At 35.7% G+C, this 25,004-nt stretch overlaps 1 protein-coding gene across 1 annotated transcript in view; it reads right to left on the minus strand.

The window, feature by feature from the left end:
• LOC111142998 (dihydropyrimidine dehydrogenase) overlaps positions 1 to 25,004 on the minus strand; it is an 828,681-nt gene that overhangs the window by 407,386 nt on the left and 396,291 nt on the right. Inside the window, exon 12 of the mRNA XM_022496386.1 lies at positions 24,565 to 24,749. Coding sequence (XP_022352094.1) covers positions 24,565 to 24,749 — 185 coding nt within the window. The remainder of the gene's footprint in view (positions 1 to 24,564; positions 24,750 to 25,004) is intronic.

Consider the following 25,004-nt stretch of genomic DNA (forward strand, 5'->3'; position numbering starts at 1 on the left):
ATGTCTCTTCCTGACTGAGGAGGTTATTAACGATCTCATCAGGACTTTGGTTTATAAAGTGTCTCTGTCTTTCCTTTTCCCTCCTTCCCTTTCTCTCTGTTTATCTCTGAAAGACAAATAATACTGGCAAATATAAAAAAGGATGAATTTTCCAAGCCAAACTGAATGGATAGGGCTAGTTAATTCTAAAGGAAGAACTCCTTTCCCTTGTGAACCATCACTCAAAGGAAAAGTTGTTTGAGCATAACTTTAATTTTACAGGAGTGTGTCTTATGCAGATAAAAATTGCCATGACTTGCATACAAATTATTTCCGGACTTCCACCATTTATAATGCAAAGTAAAGTTCACTTAATATGTAAAAAGGCATCAAACTTGTCAATTGAAAGACTAACATGTTTCTTGCACCTACAAAGAGGTGCCTGATCACATCAAAGCTACAACTACAGCAGGCATCTTCTGCCAGGAATGTTCTGGGTTTCCAGGCACATTTCTGAATATCAGTCAGTCCTGTTGTGAATACAACTTCTCCTTTCCTCATGTGGAATTGTTAATACTATTAAAAAGATTAGCAAAGACAAAAGGTATAATGTATAATATAGGGAATATGTTAATTTGATCTCTGTGTGTGTGTCTCTGTGTGTGTGTGTATGTGTTTGTGTGAATTTGTACAGGGGTACATGAGGGGAAATAAACCTTTGATGTGATTTTTCTCAGCGTGTAATCATGGTTTAAATTAATCAGGCAAATTTAGGTTAGACTAAGGAAGACTTTCCAGACAGTACAGACTGGTCAACACTGGGAAAAAAATCAAGATGTACTTTTCGTATCTGAGGAATCCTAGATATTTCAGGCAAGTTTGTGTCTGATGCTAATAGCAGATATTCACATGGTTCCATATTCTTATTTAGGTGAGATGAATGACACTACTAGTTTTCTTCTATTTCAAAGGATTTGTACTGAAATATCTAATCTCTCAATCTTACAGATGAATTTGTTATAATCTTAGCTGTATGGCATCAGGCAACAGCCCAAGGAGGCAGATAGAGATGTACAGTTCAACATGCATTTCTTAACTTACATAGTTTAAAATAAATAAGGCAATGCCCTGAAATTCTTAAGACGGTTGCTGCCTTAATACTAAAAAGGGAATGACGTGGACAAACTTCACAAGATTTTCCTTAAGTGTCAAAACAAAAATATAAAACAAACAAGCCAAAGCAAATAACTAACAAAAAGTAAACACACATATAAAACTCTTTTAAATGAGAAGTACAGCTTCTTATAAAATATGTATTTCTTTTATTGACAAAAATACTATTGATGTGTATGCATATATGATATAATCTAAAATATTTACTTGTAATAGGCAGTTGTTCCTCCTAGTGCCCAGACAAGGCTTTTGTTTTGTTTTGTTTCGTCTTTGAGACTTTTTACCACAGTGTAGTGCTACAGCAACCCAGTCTGTCCAACCTGGTAATTTACTCATGCCCAATGTATGCCTCCTTTTCTGAAGTTTAAAAGCCTGTTCCCCTCTGTACCCTTGCTCAGACAACTTCAGAATTTCAAATTTCAGCTCTCACCATGAGGCTAATTCCTCCCAAATCCCATTCATAACCTTCAAACTCAGATTTCCAAGAGACTTCAAGACCTTTGGATATGGATGCTTTGCTGTTAATTCAAACTCAACTGCTTCAAAGTGTATCTCATATTCTCTTCTAAAGAATATGTCATCCAGATTTTCAATTTCACACAATACTATTTTTCCAATCATCCACTAGTGTTAGTAAATAACAGTTGTCAGAAACAGCCTAGATTATGTTAACTATACTGGTATTAAAATAAAAAACTTAATTTAAAAAAAAAAAGAAAGAAGGAAACAACCTAGATGTTGAGCAATGAAAATTAGTTCCCCAATAATACCACTGTAAAAAGGAATGTTACACTGGCATCAGACTAATACAGAAACTGAACAAGAAAAAAAAATGTACTGACATGAAAGAGTGTTTATCCTGTACTAAGTGAAAAAATAGTGGGTTAACATTATTTGTAAGTCCAAAAGTTTTCAGTAAAAAATAAGGAAGTAAATAAATATTTAATATATATATTTATTACAATAGTATATGTTATTATGTCTATTGCTATACATCTCTGTTTACCATCTGTCATAAAGAGTAAATATCAATATGTAACTAGTCTCATCTGAACTAGGTGGGACTGGGATGACCTTTAATTTCTAGATTTTTGCTCATTTTACCTTTTATACTTTCAATAGTGAACGTAAATTAATTTATATGAAACAAATAGAATCAAAGGTATACTAAAATAGTTTTATAAAAGAATCAATGAAAAACCAGTAAGTGAAGATTGAGGTAAATAAACGCTCTTTAGCTTCCTTCACAGATTGTCTGCCCCAAACCAATCCTTTCAGCTATATTTAATATTACACGTAAACCTAAAAACATTTAGAACCAGAACAATCAAAGAGATAATCAACCTTAAAAGCTTTATTTTATAAAGAGAAAACTAAGGGTAAAGGAGGTTAAGTGAGTACCTGTAAGTTATTCAGCTAGTGGCAGATCCAGAATAAAGTGTGTATTTTTTCTAGTTTCTTGGTCAGTTTTCCTCCCACCACCTTAAGCCATCTCTCAGAAATCAAATGTTTCAGTCCTTCTTCCTCAAAAATACTCTGTGCCATCCTGCCTCTGTACCTTTTCCCATCTCATCTCTCTTCTCCACCTACTCTAAAATTTCCCAATCTGAAGCATTCCCTGGCCACTATAGATAAATAATTTTATCTTGACTACTCCTAGGGCATAAAAAATAACATTATTTCAATTCACTGATTACACTGAAAATATCTGGTTATATACTTAATTACTAATATGCTAAAACTTATCCACATCTTCAGGAAGCCAAATTCAAATTTCTTTTCATGGCATATACTTGCTGCTTGCATAATGTGGGGCCCATGAACTCAGACACAATTCTTAACATTCATATAAAACTATTTTTGTTCATATATTTATTGAGAACTTGAGGTTACAGAGATGAACAAAACAGAAAGGTCTCTGGAGCTCACAAACAGAAGAATGCAAATAAAGCTACCAACCAACCAACGACACACAGAATTAAAACCAAGGCTAGTTCATCACACTGCTACATGTCTCCATGAATTATTTTATGTATTTCCACTGGCCTAACATATAACCCAAGTCTTTCTTCACCCATCAAATGACTATTCATCTTTCCAAACTCAGTTCTTTTACCCAAGTATATGCTTCCTGGGGCATTTCCTTAATGCATTCCATTCCCTTGTCTAACATATCTTACTGTCATCTCTGCTACGTTGCAATTTAAAATATGCCTGTACCTCGGTAGTCATCAAACTGGGCTGTGCATGTTGATTTTCTCTTCAAAAAAACATAAGCTTCTTGAGGGCAGTGATCGTATCTTATTAAAATCAGTAAGTGAGGGGTGCCTGGGTGGCTCAGTGGGTTACAGACTCTGCCTTTGGCTCAGGTCATGATCCCAGGGTCCTGGGATGGAGCCCCAAGTCGGGCTCTCTGCTCAGCAGGGAGCCTGCTTTCCCCTCCCTCTCTCTCTGCCTGCCTCTCTGCCTGCTTGTGATCTCTGTCTGTCAAATAAATAAATAAAATCTTAAAAAAAATTAAGGGGCACCTGGGTGGCTCAGTTGTTGAGCATCTGCCTGGGCTCAGGTCATGATCCCAGGACCCTGGGATCAAGCCCCACATTGGGCTCCCTGCTTCACGGGAAGCCTGCTTCTACCTTTCCCTCTCTTACTCCCCTGACTTGTGTTCCCTCTCTCACTGTCTCTCTCTCTCTCTGCCAAATAAATAAAATCTTTAAAAAAAATTTTTTTTTAAATCAGTAAGTGAAAAAAATCAGTATCTCCATTAGAGTTAGAAATATACGTAATAATGTTTGTATTATGTACTATATATACACATATATACACATATACATGTATATAAAATACCCTTAAAGGCAACTCTGCCCTCTTAGAGACAAAGGTAAATAAAATCACTTTTCCACACGGCAACTTCAGATATGTTTTAAATAACTATTATATTCTTTCCAAATCTCCTTTTTCCCCAGGCTTTTTGACACTTTAATTGTCCTTTGTTGAATATCTCATTTGCCTTTTATGTTCTGAAAGTGAGAACTGTCCTAACATAGTTGAAAGGGTTAAATGCAAGAACTCGAATTTATGTGATTTCCTCCATCCTTTCCCTTTCTAAAACAGGGACTGTCTTATAATCTGGACATTACCATGGTTTCTTTGGTTTTTCAAAATATACTTAATGGAAATGCCAAAGGAACAAAACTTATAGAATTAAAAGAGGGTAAAGTGATAAAGAATTGAGAGGAAGACAGAGAGGGGGAGGTAAAAATAGAGATTAAGGAAAAGTGAGATGTCGAGCAGATTTTTACAGTGTAAGGGTAAAAAGTGACATTTCTTCTACAGAAGCCATTGTCAGACATTAAGAGACATTGTAAATGAGAGAGATGTCTAAAGATGACTTTTTAGTAAGTTTGCTTTTTCCCTCTCAGAATTTTTTAAGGGGAGATTGAGTGAAGATTTTAGTCACTTAAAATTCCACATAAAAAAATTATCTGCATGGCATGCATAAACCATGAGAGGTCCCAAATTTATATGGGTTACACTTAGATTTTCTCATTTCATTTCCACCTACAAAATCCTTCAAGGTTCTTCACTACCTGCAGAATATAGTACCAGCTCCTTAGCATTCATTATATAACTGCAACTGTGATCTGGGCTCTTCCCACTCCCCACACTTTCTAGTCTCCTCTTTTAGCCTTTCTTATCTCATCTACTTCTACTCCCTCACAACATTTTATGCTTCCATTTATTAAACTACTTATAATTTCTCAAACAAAACAGTATCATTAATGTACCTATGCATTTTGACTTTTTTTTTTTTTTTTCTTCTAAAATGTCCTTTCCTGCCTGGCTTTTCTGCTTTGAATGCTGCAACCAGTGTTTAAGAGTCAGTCCTGTTGTCATCTTCGCTATGAAACTGGCCTGGCTATCCACAAACAAAGTTGTTCTCTTATCATACTCTGTACTAGTTTGTTTCCATATATGTGTCTCCTTCTAATTTAATTTAAGCACCTAGCATAAGACATGGCAGAAAGATGCTCAAAATATTAGTTGAATACATTAGACTAGTGACCTTTACTTAGTCTTTTCTACATTAGTCCCCCAGTAAGATGATAATCAACTTACATGAAATTATCATCAAATGTTTTCCAGATATATATTCCATTATTCTATGATTCTAGAGTAACTTTCAGCTCTTACCATTGGAAGACTGTTGAGTTTAGCAAAGGCACTAAAAAGAATTATTTAATGCAATGGTAAATAACTACACCAGGCAATTAAGTTAATAATATAAATGTATATGTTCTATATCAGGCACAGAAAGTGACATAAACATTTACTGACCACAATTTTGCCAAGATCTAGTTGAAAATGAAACATTTTTCTGCCCCACATGATTTTTAACTTCCAGCTTAGACGGGATTTGACTGCAAGCAATAGAAACTAGCCTCAGGCGGCTGTTAAGAGCAAGGGTACAGAAGCCATCTCGTGAAACTCAGGAAGGCAGCTAACCCTCATGGAAAGCCATATAATCTGTCTCTCTCTCTCTGTACTCTTCTACATGCTTCTAGTCTTCCATCTCTGCCAACTGGCTTCCTCTGATTCTTTATGCAGAATGGTTGCTATTCTATAGGTCTAGCCCAGTCACTTCTAACTCTACATATTAAAAACATTAGAAGAGTTTTAAAAATTCTGATGTCTTGGTTAGATAGACTCCACACTAATTACATCAGAATTGCTTGGAGTACGGCTCAAGGAATAGTAGTTTTTGAATATATTTCAAGGAATTGAACTGTGAATCCAAGGCTGAGAACTATTTCTTTAGCCATGCCAAAGCTCCCCTTAATTCCCAATTCTCAAGTGAGAAATTCAGGTTTGGTCATGATTGCATGACATGTCTACTTTATTAAAATAAATGGCTACCAAGGGCCTGTTCAAGAGAATAAAGTATTATTATAAGGTGGGCAGATACTCTACAAAGTGCCCATATGGGGACTTTTATTTGCTTATAAAGTCACGATTCTGACAGCCATCATTATATTGTCCAAATATTGAGGCCTACTATAAAAACAAGACACTTAGTTTATTCTCAGAATCAATAAGATACTTGTCTACTTGTAAAGAATACTTATGTCAGACCCAGTGAAAAGTATCTTGTACTTACTCTCTCCTTATAATCACAACTCTTCAAATTAGGCGTTATTCTCTTACTGAAAATGAGGGAAGTGATGTTCAAAGAAAATAAACAACTTCTTCAAGGATAAGAAGCCAATAAGTAATACAGTGAAACTTGAATTCAAAGCTTACACAGCCTACATTATACCAAATTCCTCTTATTTACATAAACAATATTCTTCTGAAGCACTAATGTTCTCAAAATTGGAAACTGATCTGAAAATTATTCACAATGGTTTGATTGAACAAACACAACACATGTACACACACAAGGAAAAATCTATTGTCATAAATAAAAAGTATATTCCATTCAGATATTGATAAGATAATCAAGTATGCTGCCTTTCATTTCAGAATGGAAATAAAAACAAATATAATCTTAAAGTATAATGGTCTATTATTTTATTATTACATTATTACTCTTCATCACTGGTAGTCTCCTACTATACCTGGCTGGGTCATGGAATTATACACAGAGAAATTTGCATGTATAATGGTTATGTTGTTGAGGAAAAGAAAATCACATCGTAATTATGTATCCCAATTGCATTTTTCCCTAATTTGTTTTACTAGAATTAAAATTAAAAAACAACACAAAAAAAAAGCTTTGTTAAAAGCAAGACTATTGGTAGTGTTATATTTGATTGAAGAAGAGAAAATAACTACCACTATGTTCCATCCAATTTAAAATCATCAAACAGCTTTCACTTACTCGTTTTATTTATATTTCATTGTGATATGACTACAATGGTCCCTATCTTAAGGTACAGCTGCTCTAGAATCATCTATTCTGAGATTATTTTAAGGCAAAGAATAAATAACATTGTATAGCTACTTAGGACTAGATTAATTCATAGGCTGGTTTTATGCATTAATTAACTCCAGGTCAGTTACTTTGCCCTTTGAAGAAATATCTACTGAGGAGAAAAACTTGCAAAGCAGAAATTAATTTGGATTAGCTGCTTCCATGGTGGAAAGGCCTAGGTAGAGTGATTACAACTATGACATAAAATCAGATTTCATTTCTCCATTTTGAGAAATTACTATTTGTAATGAAAATTTTAGAAAAGATATGAGGTTACAGAAAAGTTTCTAAAAATAATAATCCCATTTTGTTCACTTCTTTAAAAGGATTATAGTCATATTGCTCTTGATAAGATATCTGTAACCTGAGTGCAGAATTAGGCTACAAAATTAAACATTAACTCAAATCCATGTGATCTTTTTCTTCATCTAAACTTTATCTCCACCCCCAACTACCAGCTCTTAAGCAACCTAAGGTAGTGTCATACAAAAATTCCTCCTCTTCAGCAAAAAAACTATTCCTCCCCCAGTTTTCTCCACTTACTTTATGACACTACCATTCATTCATCTTAAGCCAAAAATCTGTGTATTATTCTTGATACTTCTTTTCTTTCATTCCCCATTTTTCTTCCACCAGCAAATCTAATGGCTCTTATCTTCAAAATATATGAATCCATATACTTCTATCTATACTCATTCCCATCATTATCTCATTGGGATTATTTCTTACTGTTTTTTTCCATTTTCCTTGCCTCCTGCTAGTATCTACTCTTTACTTTGCACCAGAGCCTTTTAAAAACACAAATTTGATCTTTAAAAACTTTTCATTCATTTCTCATTGCATTTTGTTAACATTCAAACTATTTTTTTAAAAGATCTTATTTATTTATTTGACAGAGATCACAGGTAGGCAGAGAGGCAGGCAGAGAGAGAGGGGAGGGGTAAGCAGGCTCCCTGCTGAGCAGAGAGCCCAATGCTGGGCTCCATCCCAGCACCCTGGGCTCATGACCTGAGCTGAAGGCAGAGGCTTTAACCCACTGAGCCACCCAGGCACCCCATTAGTATTCAAACTATTATAGCCTACAAGATCATTCAGGAACTGGTCCTGTTCCCCTATCCAAATTGACCTTATGCCACTATCAATGTTAATGCACCTATCAGTCACATATGACATCCACTAAACTCTATCTTTCCATGGGTGTTTGCAGTTGCTTAACAACAACAACTTATTTTCTCTTCCTGGCATGCTCCTTTTTTATTCTTCTAATTCCATTTATTTGGTTGTCATTTTATTTGGTCATTATTTTGTCATTTTATTTGGTTGTCATCCTGTTTCCAACTCCTAAAACCCTCAGAATTTCCCCAGTGATGAGAGCAATTAAGGTGTCTTTTTTTATGTTAATAGATGAAAGCTCCTAAGGATGGGGGCCAGTTGCCAGGAAAATCCACCACATGGTTCTAGGGTTGGAACTTTCTGTCCCATCCCTTTGACCCCCTGACCTCTAGGGATTTGATAGGGTCTGGAGGTTGAATCAAGATTTAATCAATCGTGACTATGTAATAAAGCCTCCGTAAAACAAAAACAAAAACAAACAAAGGAACAACAACAAAGGACAGGGTTCAGAGTACTTCCAGGTTAGTATACAGGTGGAGATAGGGGAGAAAGGTACACCTGGAGAGGGCATGGAAGCTCTGCACCATTTCTCCATACTTGTCCTACGTATCTCTTCTACCCAGCTACTCCTGAATTATATCCTTTTATAATAAACCAGTGAGCTAGTTAAGTACAATGTTTCTCTGAGTTCTGTGAGCCTTTCTAGCAAAAACTAAACCCAAGTAGGCAGTCATAGGAACCACTGATCTATAGCCAGTTGGTCAGAAGTACAGGTAACAACCTGGACTTAGGATTGGCATCCTGTGTTGGAAGGGGTCATTGGAATCTTCAGCCTACAGCTTGTTGGTTAAAAACACAGGTGGTAACTTGGACTTGTGACTGGCATGTGAAGTGGCAGGGGAAGGCAGAGGTAGGACAGTCTACCGAACAGTGGTTACCTGTGGGATCCTATTTCAAGGTACATAGTGTTGGAATTGAGTTAAATTGTAGAATACCCAACTGGTGTCCCAAGTATTGCTTTGTGGCATGGGGAACTCATGTCACATATTTTGCAATTGTGTCTAGGAACCCAAAATAGTGTGTTTTCAAGTGGCTTCTCCTCAGAAACAGAATGCAGACTATATGTGGGTTGGGCAGTAGTGTGGCTAGAGGGACACAAGTTTCCATTTGGTGCCCAAGGAGGCTTCTTTAATAAAATAAGATCTGAGCAGATGTGAGAAGGATGTGAGCAGAGTCATGCATATAGCAACTTTGGTATACACTCTGACTTTGAAATGAATGGTTCAATTTATCAACTGAGTTACTGCAGTAACATTGGTTTCTTTTACCTTCTACTAATTATAGTATCATTCATTAAGAAAATATCACATAGACTATTACACAGAGGCCCCATGTCATAAAACCCAAAGGGTTTGGTAAAAGGATAAACTAGTGAATTAACTTTAAGAAGTGGTTTGTAAGTTAGTGAAGCCTCACCCCCATAAATCATGAATAACATGTTGACAAATTTTCAAAAGTGTCAATCAATAAGGTAACAATTGCCATATTCACAGGCCTGGGGCCAAAGGTGGTGACACTGCTGACAAGATGTCAATGACTACTGTAAGAAAAACCTGGTGACCAGCACAGGGTGGTGCTGACAGCAAATCCATGTAGCACAAAGAAGCCGGCATGATCAAGGTGAGAGTGACGAAGGTAAATAAAAGAAGCTGACATCTAAGAAAAGCGACAACGGCACTGTTAAATATTAAGACTTGGAATAAAAAGCTCAAAATTGTAAGTCAACAACCTACCAGACGATACCGCTTTTGTGTTAACCTATTAACCCTTGTATTTCTGGGAGGGAAAGTCGCTAAAATAGGCTAAGGTAAGGATGGGACGCAGGGAAAAACTAATACAGTCTCTCAGATGTTATTTTTGGACCCAAAACAGGTCAGTTAGGCCACTTTGAAACTCTTTTGTCTCACCGTTAAAACACCTATTATAAAGGATGGCAGTGAGGATCACAGGAGAGAAATTATAATGCGCGGGTATGCTCATTTTTATCCACTATTTCCATGATAACTGTACCCCACCAACTGTTTGAGCCATGTGAATTTGTATGGTCTGCTTCATGTGCCCCATAATTTAAAACATTTCTTCAGTACATTCAATTTTTCAGTCATAGTATCAAGTGCCTGCCACACGGTAGGCATTTTATTGGTCGACCACCTACTATCAGGTAGGCATTGTTCTAGGCACAGAAGATACTAGAAAACAAAACTGACAGAGAATAACTTTGAAGATTACATTCCCATGGGATGTGTCTGGCATAGAGTGACCATGTAATGCCTGCGAAGGGATCCAAAAATGAAAAAAGATCATTCTGAGGACCAGCTGTATGGGCTAGAAAAGTCCAGTGTCATTGTTCTCATCCTGACTCTGGCACAGAGTTCTCTGATGATTGGGAGGGACTTACCTATGTGTTCTGCCTTCCATACGCTCAACTGAAGCTCAACCACAGGACATGGTGAGGAAGGGGCAGGATGATTACTGACAACAGTAGGGCTAAGAATGGAAAAACCTGGGTTCTAGCCCCAGCAGGCCATACCATCAACACTTTAACAAAGGCATTACATTTCTCCTGTTCTTTTCTATGGATGCTATTGCTGTCTTTATCTCTTTGGGGGTCTTTAACATATTTATTTTAAATCCCTTTCAGAGAATCCTATTATGGTTCTCTTCTCCTGAGTGAATTTTTCTGTGAGTTGAGTTGACTCTTTTAAAATCTGTTCCTCAGCTTTTTTTCTTTTCTTCTTCTTTTTTTTTTAAATCATTTTATAAACCCTTTATTGATAAGTATGGACACTAAGCCCCTGGGAGCTTAAACAATTTATTATTTTTTTCTATTTTCACTATTTTATTTTATTTATTTTTTATTATGTTACGTTAGTCACCATACAGTACATCATTAGTTTCTCACGTAGTGTTCCATTCATTATTCGAACATAAGGAATAGCATGGAGGACATTAGAGGAAGGAAGGGAAGACTGAAGGGGAGGAAACCAGAAGGGGAGAAGAACCATGAGAGACTGTGGACTCCGGGAAACAATCTGAGGGTTCAGAGGGGAGGAGGTAGGGAGATGGGTTAGCCCAGTGATGGGCATTAAGGGGGCACGTGTTGGGATATTCCTCAGCTTTCTGACCCATATTTAAGCAGTTGAATCAAATATTTCCAAGGTCATAGCCCTCTCAACAAAATTTAGCATATGTTTTCTAATTTGTAAACTGGGGGAAAAATATTTACTCTGGCAGGCATAATTTTGAGTACGGTATGAATGTTAAGCCTCTAAAAAAGATAATCAGCATATCATAGGTATTTGATAAATTAGATTCTTTATTTTTAACGTATATAATTTGGGTTTCAGAAGCATAAAAAACTAATTTTGTCTTTTTTATGGATAAAGATAGTGAGTCTCAAGATAATGCATTTGAGATTTTAAACATTTTTAGTCCTTGAGCTGAAAATTCCACCTCTGTGACTACACTGTGCCATAAGTGAGATAACCAAAAGGCAATGTGACATTCCCAAAGGTCCAAAGGCAGAATTAATGAATAATTAAGTCAGGCTTTGAACCTAGATCTCCTGACCTTTAGGCTTTCATTATACCACCTGTATCTAGATATTTTTCAATTTAGTCCTTTATAACTTATATAAGACTCAACTTTACTAAATCACTGAATGTAAAAGAACAAAGTTCTGATGAAAATTTTTGTATTTAAATCTCCACCAGCAAGCTAAAGATTTTCAGTGCTTTGTTCTACTGTGATATTTTCAGGAGCTCCACGCAGCCCCAGGCATCAAGGTTTTGGAGATTCGGCATGGAATTCGTAACACCTATAGACCGTTTAGACCAAGTGACTTAGCAGTGGCTAATTTCTTTCATACTCCCTCAGCACCCACTGAGGTCAGGTTCAGTACAGCATGGATCAGATTTTTCAGTTATTTTTTCTAACCATTCTAATCTTGAGCTATCTGCCTGAAGTAGCAATCTACTGCTGTATTGGTAAGGATATATTCTGCCTTTATGGAGACAATTTCATTTTAAATTACTTTTCAGGTCAAACGCTGCCATTTAATAAAGGTTTGGAACCTTATATAAAGTCAATAAAAGGCATTAAAATCACTTATTAGTCATGGTATTTTCTTTCCCTATCACCAACTAGATAGTTTTGTTTTCATAGCTCCATTGGATATAGGCTCATTCCTCATTTTTTTCCCTGATTTCCTTTTATAACATACAGACATTACAAAAAGTAAATCCCCCTTCATACGCAAAAAGCTATGCCATTTTACAAACAGAAATTTTAATAGAAAAAAAGTCAAGCTTCTGATCCTTAATAATTATTTTGAAGTATTTAGCTAGGGAATTCGTCAAAAACTAACATGACTCTACCATCAAAGAGGCAAACTCCACAGATAGTCTATGGGGTTTATCGTATGCTTATTTATAAACACTTGAAACGGACTTCATTTTTCAATGACTATAAGCAAATTTAACTTTACTACTTCTCACTGGAAGGGATAAAAATGAGATCACATGCACTTCTGATTCTAGTTCAGTCTAAAGGCATAGTTTACCAAAGAGAAATTGGGCTGAAGTCATTTCAATGTGGTGATCCTGATCAAGTGGGAAAACTTAGCATGGAAACAGCATTTACCCATGACATACTTCAATATTATTTTTTGGAGTCTATCACTATCTCAAACTGAATCCATTATGATTTAAAAGTGTCTTTTTATTGATATTCATTGTTTTTCAACCTGACAGTGGCCAATGATTCATATCAATCTTCTTTTAACATAGGAATTAAAGAGTTTGCCATATATCTTAAACTGAAGGACACTTTTTCAATAGGTCTCAAGATTTTAATACAGTTGTCATTTGAAAAGCCTTACCTCCTCTCAGTTGGAGAGGGGTTTAGAAAAGAATAAGCCAGCTCCGTCGATAAGATTGTTTTTATCTGAAGCAGTGAAGGATTCAAAAATTAGTATGACATATCGATGATGCCTCTTTTTTTTTTTTTTTAAAGGCATTTTTATTCTCTAAATGCAGGAACACTGCAGTTGGCTGTCAATCATTAAGCCACAAAATGAAGTCCTTTGCCTGGCAAAGAGATCTGCAACTATACCAATACTGGTAAACTAACCACCAAATTATAGCCTTTTCTCTTGCCTCACCCAGATTTCACAGGGGCTGCACACCCAAATAAATGCCTCTTGGCTACCCATTCATCTAACAGCTGGAAAGATGACACTTGACATTTGGAAACTTTCCTGTGAAGATTGCTGCAAGGCTTTCCCATTAGCTTCCTGGTGAGACTGTAAGGTCGAATAAGCTGCCTCAAAACCTGCAAAGGGTAACGGAAATGCTCTCATATTAAGCCTGGGCAATTTAAATTTCTAATTCTCAAATCATAGTTCTTCAGATATTGTAGAAACCACTGGAATATTTCAGGGCAAAAGAATGCCTTTGAAGATGTGAAATTAAAATGATATTTTAAGCAATGATAATGATAACAAGTGTCTTCAAAGTTGGCACTGAAGTTCTTCTAAGCAATGGAGACTTGGGCTTAGATAAGTTCCTCCAAGTTTGTTTTCTAAAATCCCAGACTGTCACATTTTCAGCAACTGCTCATCTTTGTACCGAGCAATAATCTTTAATATGAGAGACAGCGGCTATCATTCTTTACATTTGATTTTCGCATCATAAAAAATTATCAGAGATAGCTTTAACATCCTTACAATCCAACAACGTGAGCTCTTTTTGAAAATCAGTGAACCTGTTATAAAATAAAAATGTAAATATTCCATTATGAAGACAATGCTGTGATCTTAAAAATCTTCAAGTATAAACATATGCCTTTGTCCTCTTTAGAAAAGTAATTCCTTTAAAAGAGATCCCCATATCAAAAAGTTTTAATAACCTGACTGTTCACTAAAGATATTAGAAAGACAAAATCCCTCACATAATCTTCAACCCTAAAAGTGGCAGAAGGTGAAAGATTTCATTTATTGATATGAACGCACATAATTCAATTAGCTTTATAGCAATGATCCTTTCACACTGTGCTCAGTTTTTAATTCCCCATCTTCAAAGTGTCCTTACAATTTTCTATTCTTGTTTGTTAACTCAGTATTTCTCATGTGAAAGATTAACAAGAATGAATAGGCCTCTCTAAATGTTCAGTCATATGTTCAAATGTAGATAAAATTAATAATATGATTAAAAGGGAAAATGAAACATTTAAAAAGTATATGCAGAAGGGCACTAAAGAAACAGGAGACATGAATGATGTCACTTTCAGTCTTGAATTAATCAGCATCTGGGACGGAAATAACTTTTTAGAAGTCAGTTTAGTGATGCCAATTGTACAATTGTACCTCATCAGCAACAATGACAGACAGGGATTCCTACAGATGTGCACCTCATGGCCTCAGATCACAAACCAACACAAGGGCAAGCCTTGCTTCCCTATGCCATTCCATCAACAAATCCACCAAAAAAAGTCTTAGCTCCAAAAAATGGAATACTTAGCTATGACCGGACTCCTTTCTCTTCAGACTAAAATCCCAACTACCATCTTGTACTCACTCAATGGTGAGACTATGGCATGAATCTCTCTCCACTAGGTACTGAAATCACAAATTCATTTCACATAGCCTATTGAACTGCCATCAGATGATAATGACTTTCTGTCACTCTTGACCTGGGGCAGATTTGAACTAGTGACCAAGAGGTTAAAGGCTCTGTATCTCATCACCAATCCCCTGAGATACCTAGTCCCCTCAACAACTACTGATTCTTTAGAGCCTCAATCGAACCAAAAGAAACACACAAAAACCTCAAGCAGGAGAAAAGTAGGCCATCAATGCAAGGAATTTGTAATAGTTTTGAAGAACTTTGCAAACTCCTATTTCAAAATGTACCCCATATACTATATACAACTCATTAGAACCACATTAACTATTAGAGAACTTCACTATGACCTTCATTAAAATATCATATATGCTTCACTGTAGAGCTGGAAAACACTGTAGAAAGCTAAAACCTAAAAGACACCTGTGCTCTGTGATCTTATAGGGTTAAGAAAGACATTTTAGACCCAGTATGATGGCAGAATATTTATGTGTATATCTTGTGTATATGTTCTAAGATAATTCTGCCACAAGAATTTGTTTCGAGGGGGATGACAAGTTGGAAAGAATAACACAGATTCATAACTAAAATAATCAAAACAGTATCAAAATAATCAAACCCTTAACATGGATACTTATTATAGGAATACACCATGTTTAATAAAGGATAAATTTTGAGGAAGACACAAAAAGAATATCATTTGGGAAGATGCAGGTAGGCAAACTCATGTATGTAGTAGAACCACTGAAATGAAACCAAAAATGAAAAAAAAAAGTAACTTTTTGTTGTTGCTGAAAGCTGACCTCAAATGGTGGCAGTGAATAAACAGTACTGTGTAACCATTCAACCTCAGTTCAGTGACTCCTAAACTCACTTGTAAACACAGCAACCAAAACTTTTTTTTAAAAATATGTTTAATGTTCCAATGCCTCCTTTCCTATCCTCTACAGTTTCTCATCGTGTTTGAATTTCACAGAAAGAATTCTACTTGAAAGAAAGGAGGTCTTCTTTTCCTTTTCATTTCCTGTCTATATTTGAAGACTCCTTATATAATTCCTTTCCTTTATTTGAATTTCCATCCCTACCTATCCTTTCCATATTTATCCTTCCACTAATAACTCTTGTCTTTTGCCCCTCAATATTTATTTTTATACCACTGCAAGTGCTTCTCTTTTGGAAACATGTAAGTTTACTCGATCCCTTCCACTACTAGTAATAAATACTGTGGTGTTTCAGTGTTGCATCTAAAAGAGAGTAAATTTAAAATAGAATTCTGAATCACAGAATAATGACATGGAGGATTGCTCTAATGATGTAATCAAATCCACGGGTTTACAGATGATAATTTTCATATACTTGGACCGATTTTATTTGACAAAATGTCTCATGTTGGTAAGATCATCTTCTCAGAACTACCATGAAGACTTCAAGGAAAAGGAGTTTCTTATCTAGGATCAGAACTTAGAAGCATTTAGCCTATATTCCATTTACAAGTTTTCTCTTAATGGAGGACATAGCACAGTGTGATAACACATAGCCTTTTTTCCTCTACATTTTTGTGATGAAATGTGTTTCTGTGTTAATACTAAAACAAAGTGCTCAATTTTCTAAACAATTGTATTTTGGTACATTACTGACATTTTTGTCAATATACCATTTTGTAAATACATTTTGTATTAAGACTTGTTTTTGGTACAGAAGGACATTAGGCATCATATGGTTTCCCTTAACAAGCTGGTTGCACCTAACAGACTCACTAGACTAATAACATCTTCCCTCCTGTTCCTCTGTGAGGTACAAAGGAAGGACAAGCAGTGCTGAGTCTCTGTTATGAGGAGGGTACCTGTGCGTCTATGAACTTTCTACCCTCCCACTTAAGTTCTGTGCTTACGGAATCAGTTGTATGGTCCTCACCCCATTTGTGTTGGTTATAAATGTAAATCAAAATTGTATAAATTGAAGAGCTCTATGAATGTGAAAAGAAAGGGGGTTGAGTCTGTGAAAACTAAGTTGAATATTTTCAAAAGCTATGATAAAGGTGAGTTGCTAAAAAAGAAGTTGCTATGAAATTAGATGTGGGTTAAATAAATGAAATGACTGACAGGCAATCATACAAAAATCCAGGAAATTTCTCTTTGTTTCTTGAAAGTATGGCTCCACTTTAGAAAACAAAACCAGAAGTTGTAGGCAGCATGTCATAAACAGGTTTACACAAGAAACATGATAGAACTCTAACCATAAGATTAAAAAGAACTTGGCTCTGCTTTTTTCTCTTTTTAAGAAAAATGAAGAGGAGAACAAACCTATGGGTTTTAAAATGAAATGACATGCTTAACATACATGTATATCCTTTTCGTAACTCCCCATTTTAACTTTTACAGATTAATCAACTAATTATTGATTTTTGTTTCCTAGACTAAGAGCACTTTTTTATATTCCTCTGTTTTTTAAATGAATGTTCTGGATTTAATCAACTTATTATTAATGAATTTCTGGATTTACCTATGTAATTAAAGTACCTCATCTTTATCCTCAATTAACAATTAAATTTAGGTCTTTAATTATATTAATTGAGCTAATTATCCCTCTATTTTATTTCCCTGGAAGTTAGGAGATGTGGAATAATCTTAGAACTTTTCTAGTCACTTAATCATTCTGGTTAAGGTGTATTTTTAACCAGAACTAAGTTATACATAAGCTACGATCTCCAATCACAATCTTCTGATTTCAATTTCAACTACAGAAGAACTCTCAGGCAGAGTTCTAATGCATTATTTTATTTTTAAATTTTAACACATACTGTAGGGGAAGATGTCTAGGCCTGCAGATGATTAGCAAGAAGAAGAAACCAGAGTTGAAAAATATTAGGAAAGTAGTTCAATCCAGGGGAAAATAACAAATAGACATACGTATGTTCAAACCCTGGCTTTGATACTAAGAGGATACTTAACCTAGAACAGATTTCTTTAATGATTGAGACATTATTTTTAAGAGCTATGAAATAAAGATAAGGATTCCCATGGGGGTACCTGGGTGGCTCAGTCAGTTAAGCCTCCAACTCTTGATTTTGGCTCAGATCATTATAACAGGGTCGAGATCCAGCCCCCCTGTTGGGCTCCAAGCTCAGGGTGGAGTCTGCTTGAGATTCTCTCTCTCTCCCCCTCTGCCTCTCCCTCCCCTGGCTCTCCCTCTCTCTCTTACTCTCTCTCTGTGAAATAAATAAATTAAATCTTTAAGGAAATAAAAATATAAAGATAATGATACCCATTGTAACCAAAACCTACACAATATATAACAGAAGCTAAACAAATAGTAGCTGTTATTACAATGACAGTAAATATAAAAGGTATGTCCAAGGAGGGTAAAAATTAGGGAGCACTTTTTTCATGAGTCTTTTCCAATAATTCTAGTCAACACTGAGCTCTGCTCTTGGACTACTTTAGAATTTATTGGTTGTAGTAAAATTAGCTTTCGATTTTATTATATGTCTGTTCTCTATGTCACATGGGTAATCTTTGCACTTACACATTGCTAAAAAGCAACTTTTGAAGAAAGGTTGATGGGTTCATGTAGTTAATTTATTTTCTTCCTAGTACAGAACTTTTTGTCTGTCCACATACATGTACACATGCATACAGATATGCACACAAAGACAAACACATGCACATTGGCTAAATAAATAAATAAATCCACTGGAAAGATGCAAGTGAAAGTGCAACAAATTTTAAATTCAATAGAATTCAACAGTCATTCTTTCAGTTACATATTCTTTCTTTGAGTACACTCAAAATCATTTTAGATACTCAGTAATTCTTATTCAAGCAGAAGAAAATAATTCAAATATGCCTCAACTCCTACTAACATCATAGTAATATAAACAACAATGGTGAAGTCATATTGGATCATTTAATAGCACAACTAAATAAAAAAGATTTTTAAAGATGCCTCGGTGGCTCAGTCTGTTAAGCAGCTGCCTTCAGCTCAGGTCATGATCTTAGGGTCCTGGGATCAAGCCCAGGCCTACATCCATTTGGATCCCTGCTCAGTGGGGAGCCTGCTTCTCCCTCTCCCCTGCCCCCCCCAACTCATGCTCTCTTTCACTCTCTCTCTCTCTCTCTCTAATAAAATCTTTTAAAAATAATAAAATAAAATAAAGAATTTTAAGAAGGGAAATGTTGACAAATTGGAAAATGTTTCTATTAATACAAGATATGACACTATCACTTCTTTATGCAAATAACTCCTACCACATTTCTGCTTCATTATACACCCCACATTAAAATCCTAAACCAGGTATTCTTATCATATCCTAACCCCAGCATAATCACAGATCTTTTCTCCCATTTTTCCTACATATTCTCTATGTTCAGGGCCTGCAAAAACTCAGAATGCCTTTTGGTGAAATTGAAAGAAGCCACTGGACAGGTGTAAGTCTTACAGCACAAGCAGAAAGTACCTTTGTGACAATTCAAGAAGGCACTCCCTCCCCTGAATTGAAGCGGCACAACAAAAGATACCACTGTTCAGGGAGTGGAGCTTGGTCAGGATTTCAGCCAGCTAGTACCCTTATCTGGGTCCCCCTGGGCAGTAAGCAAGCTCTACAGTCTTAGCCAGCAGCCCCCTTTACATTCCACCAATTCAAATCACTGTTTTTCTTATCCTCCCTCTTTGTGTCTGGATTTTGTGAAGCCTTTGCTGACTCCACATCCTGATTGATACCCACATCCATATAAAATCAATCATTATCTCTTTCATGCTACCCTGTGCCTTTACATTTTTTATTACCGAGTTTATTATATTGTATTAGATGTATGTTTATACCACTGTCTTTTCTACTAGACTGTGAGATTATTAATGGCAAGTTTTATGTTTTAATTCACATTTGTAAACCTACAGATTAGTACTATCTAAAGATGAAAACAATATTTTTTAAAAATTTGTTTATTGAATGAATGAATGAATCCATGCATGAATGACTACATGGATAGCCAGGAGGATGTATATGAATGAAATAACAAATGACTAAATAAAATGCTTTCATAATTACCAGCAACAGCCTCTTTGAATCTTTGTCTGTTAAAATCCGACACTGTGCTTTCCCTTCAAAATGTCCTATTTTGTAATTGTTCTCTAATACCATTTTAACATTTCTAATTATTGTTGCTCATTTATTAATAAATAGTTTATTTACCCCTGAAAAGACCATGTCCTGAAGTGATGAAGTAAGCCCTCAAGTCACAAAGTTTGAAAATTTTGGAACTGGGTTTGAAATCAGGTCTGTTTAATTCAGAGGCCAAATTTCTAACTGCTGTGTTTTACCTCTCCTCATTTATTCACTTTGGTACTCTCCCAAAGTCAAGTATCTTGGGCCCAACAGCTGGTACTCAATAAATGGTAACTGATCAAATTAACTAATGAAATCTAAGTGAAGCTCTCTTCAGACAACTATGGGAATTACTGAAATCCCAACAGGGGTATCTTTAAATAATCACATGAGTCTGAAAAAGCATATTACAAATAAATTCAAAACATCCAATTGCAGTGATTGCATACATGAATTAATACTATAATGTGTGTATTAAATCATTTTTAAAGTACACTATCTAGTGTTCCATTTCCCCCAAAACTAATGTAAAACACAAGACAAGCAGTGATAAACCTTCACTCATGAATATACTTCAGGCATTATAAAATTTTTCTTAATGGATGTTGCATTTGAAGGAAACATTATTTATTTACAGTGTTAATGAACTTATATAACAAACTCATTCGTTTTCTTAACTCCTCTTTAAATTCCTTTACAATGAATTATCTCATTCTACGTATTTTTCCTATTTAATAAATATAAATGAATGCACTCTTTATTTTGAGGGCATAACAATACACAAGCATGGCAACTGGCTTTGCAGAGACAGATCAGTAAGCAGGCTTCTGTCAGGGAAACAGGGTGCCACAGAGCACACAGGAGGAACATGTTCTTGAAAGGGGAGGAGGAAGCAAGACCTGAAGGACAAGTAGGATAGAAACAGATGAAATGAGGGGAGTAGGGAAAAGGCCCAGATTCAGAGCTCTTGGTGTGCTAGGGGAAATGCAAGTTAGCATCACAAGCCAAGGAGATCAGGCTTTATCTTGAGTGCAAAGAGGATCCTCTGAAAGGTTTTACATGAAAAAATGAGGATCAGACTTGTACTCCTGAAGGATGACTCTGGCTGCAGTATAGGTTCCTTGGATTTGACAAACGGAAGAAGTGGAGGCAATTTTAAGAGGCGATAGAGGCCAGAGCTAAGTTAATGACAGTGTGGAGAGAGAAAAATTTCACTTTGTCTATATGTTCCTTTTTAGTCTTATCACTGCTTAGCACTTTGCAACCAACAGGCAGCAAGGTGGAAGTGTCGATTTTACTTGACAGAGATTCTCCCTGCTTTCCATTTCTACTCTATCTTTAAAATGCAATTCAATACTTTGTTTGACAAGTCCAAAGCCTTCAGCCAAAACCAAAACTTTTACTGGTCAGGAATTTTTTTAATTTTATATTTCAAACACTATCATTCCTAGCAATATGTATTTTAAAGCATGCACACTTTTCTTTTTCATCATACCTAAAAGTCCGTTTCTTTCCTTTTATGAGTAAGTGGAAGCTAAATAAAATGATTTCTCATTTTTTTTCAGTACACATTTATTAGATTCAGGGATGTAAAAGATAAAAGTAAAGTCAAAAGAAAAACACCCTTAGGAATCCTCTCGAATGATAACTGTGAAGTACGACAAAATCACAATCATCACAAATATAGTAAATATTCTCTAAGTACTTTAATCTAAAAGCTATAAATGGATTTAAATCTTTAGAAAAAACATTAACACATGCCATTTTCCACTGTCCCTCATTCAATTTTACCTTTCAGATCTGTTCAGTATCTCTGACTTCCCACCATTTTTACTTTTGCAGACTGAATTCATGCATTCACTAGGTATCATCTGGCCTCGCACAAGGGCCTTTTCTCCTATCTCCCGATTCTAGTCTCATTTCTTCAAGAAGTTAACAGAATGGTAAGTGAGATGTCTGGTCAACCAAAAATTGTATTCAGCACAAAAAAGCAAGCAAATTAAAGTAAGGATATGAAAGAGTCTTTACAGAGGTAGAACTGACCAGATACATATATGAGAGAGAGAGAGAGAAGAGGAGAATAAAATTTAAATAAATGGTTCATAAGTAAAGATGTGTACAACAGTATTATCTATAATGAGAAAAATATGTGTGCATAAACACACTAGTGTAAATTTTTCAACTGTATTTTAAGAAGTAGCTTATTCTGATTGTTTTCTACTTTTCTCATAAACTTTCTTATTATTTCTTTCTTTCTTTCTTTTTTTAAAGATTTTATTTATTTATTTGACAGAGAGAGATCACAAGTAGGCAGAGAGGCAGGCAGAGAGAGCGGAAGGGAAGCAGACTCCCTGCTGAGCAGAAAGCCCGATGCGGGACTCGATCCCAGGACCCTAAGATCATGACCTGAGCCGAAGGCAGCGGCTTAACCCACTGAGCCACCCAGGAGCCCCTCTTATTATTTCTTGTATATATAATAGAGTATTTATTATAATATCATGTGTTCAAGTTCTTGCTTTAATGCCATTATGCAGTAAAAGAAAAAGCTGCGAGGCCTATTTTGGTTTCAAAATGGAATTTGAAAACTGTATTAGTCTTGAGTAATCTAGAAGTCAGTAATCTAGAGGTATAATGAACACTGACTTAGAGGCTTTGAAGCTGGGTATCAGAAACGTTAAATATTGGAACAGGTTTGGGAGAGTAGAGTATGTTTAGTTTAATAGCAATGAAGTAGAAATGTAGGTAACCAAGTGATGTCCAGTAAATCTGAAATATAATGAGACACAAGAGTTAAGATTATCAGCAGACAGCTGGATCATGGAAGAACAGAGATAGAAATACGATGAGGGAGTTATACAGAGGTACAACTGGGACCATTGAGAGTGCTGTGACAAGAAGAGTAAAATGAGGAGATAAAAATACAGGGTGAGGGGCACCTGGGTGTCTCAGTGGGTTAAAGCCTCTGCCTTCGGCTCAGGTCATGATTCCAGGGTCCTGGGATCAAGCCCCGCTTCGGGCTTTCTGCTCGGGGAGGGCGGAGGGAGCCTGCTCCCTCTGCCTGCCTCTCTGTCTACTTGTGATCTCTTTCTGTCAAATAAATAAATAAAATCTTTAAAAAAAAAAAAAAAGAAATACAGGGTGATAATTTTTGCAACAGAATGAGCAAGAGAAGCCAAATCAGGAGTCCATCTTGGGCAGCTGAACCTCTCCACTGTATATCTCGGAGGCTATGGAGACTCTCCAAAATATAGGTGTGACAAAAACTGGAGCAGGAGCTACTACCAACTTTTGCTCCCTTGGGTTCCCAGGTTTCTGCCTGTTAAAACTGCATTCCTTTTCCCTTTTTTCCCTAAGTCTCCTCCCTTTGGACTTAGGACTGATTTGGACAGCATTCTTAATTTTAGATTTGTCATCTCCACAAAATGTTGTTTCCTAAATCATATTTTTATCTCTATGCATGACCTGTAAGCTGGTTACACCCATTTTTAGAGACCTTAGAAACCAGCTACAACCCAGACCACAACAACCCAAGCCCCACTCCTCAGAGACGCTGAGCTGAGGTGGGATTAGGTCAGGGAATTAAACATAAAAAATATGATACAATCAGTACCAAGTCCAGGCTGTACCTGGTAATAAGAAGTCCTGCATAGGTTACAGAAAAAGGATAGGAGGACAACTGTAAAGACTAAATGGTCATGGCAAAGAGGAAGAAAAATATTCAAGGAGACATGAAAGACAAAGTGAATTTTGTCAGTGTGTGGGAAACAAACAAAAGAAATTGAAAGAGAGGCAGACAGCATGTTATGAATAGAGTCTTTCCCAAATAGGAAAGAAAGAAGAATTATATTTATAAGAGTAAACCTTTCCAGAAACATTTTGTATAAAGGAGATCACTATATCTACATTTAATCCAATTACAGAGCAAGAAGAAAACAAAGCATTTTGTCAAAAAGTAGACAACTGAGATGTAGTAATTATGGCTTTTTTCTTCCCCATAACCACCGAGTTACTGTAAGAGTATGTTCAACTTTATATTTTATCATTTTTACATTCTGCATTTGTTTCATAAGATTAAAGAGTGAAAAAATTACAATCAAAATTTATAAAATATTTGTTTTTTTTTCAATTAGGTGGATATAATTGGGGAAATGGATAGGAATCCATCTCATTCAAATGGACAAACAGTTTTCTGGACTGTGTAAGATCATTAGGAATATAGATCTTATCTGCTATCACATTGTGTACCATTCAAATTTGATAAATGTATTATCTATGTCTTTAAGTCATTGATAAATATTTTGAACACAGCAGAACTAATAACTTCATGGGATTTCCCTATAGAAATGCACACTGAATCTTCAATCAGTTAAGTGGTTGTGCTATCCAGTCCATGTTAAAAAAATTTTGTCCAAGTAAATATATGTATAGGTATATGTCATATACTACCATATATAAATGCTCATATGAATTCCAAGCAAAAATAAATGAAGAAGTATATATCCATTGGAAAAAATTGGCTAAAAGTGATGACAAATGCCCACCTGTATATATTTGTGAATGTACCAAGAAGCTTGCTTTCCATCATTCACTGATTCCACTGTAGTATTAGCCACACCAACAATATCACCACCTGCAAACACCCATGGTTCACTGGTTTGCATAGTTTCTGGATCTACTTCTGGGAGATTCCATCTGTTAAATTTTAGAGGGCTCAAGGCTTCTTTTACTGGAAGAAAAAAAAGTGAAAGACAAGAGGCAATGACTAATCTGTGCATCGTGTAACAATAATTTGAAAATTAAGAAAAATTATGACTTAATTATTGTTCTTGGGATTCAAACAACTGTTATTAATGAACCATAAAAATGGAAAGTTAATGAAATACCTGAGTTAACAATACATTTAAAGCATACTGACTTAATCAGTTCAAAGTATACCTCACATGTAGATTTTAAAGATTACAGATTTGGGCAATATGTCAGA

The sequence above is a fragment of the Enhydra lutris genome, unplaced genomic scaffold, assembly GCF_002288905.1.
Source record: "Enhydra lutris kenyoni isolate GAN:26980312 unplaced genomic scaffold, ASM228890v2 scaffoldscaffold9, whole genome shotgun sequence".
NCBI classification, from domain to species: domain Eukaryota; kingdom Metazoa; phylum Chordata; class Mammalia; order Carnivora; family Mustelidae; genus Enhydra; species Enhydra lutris.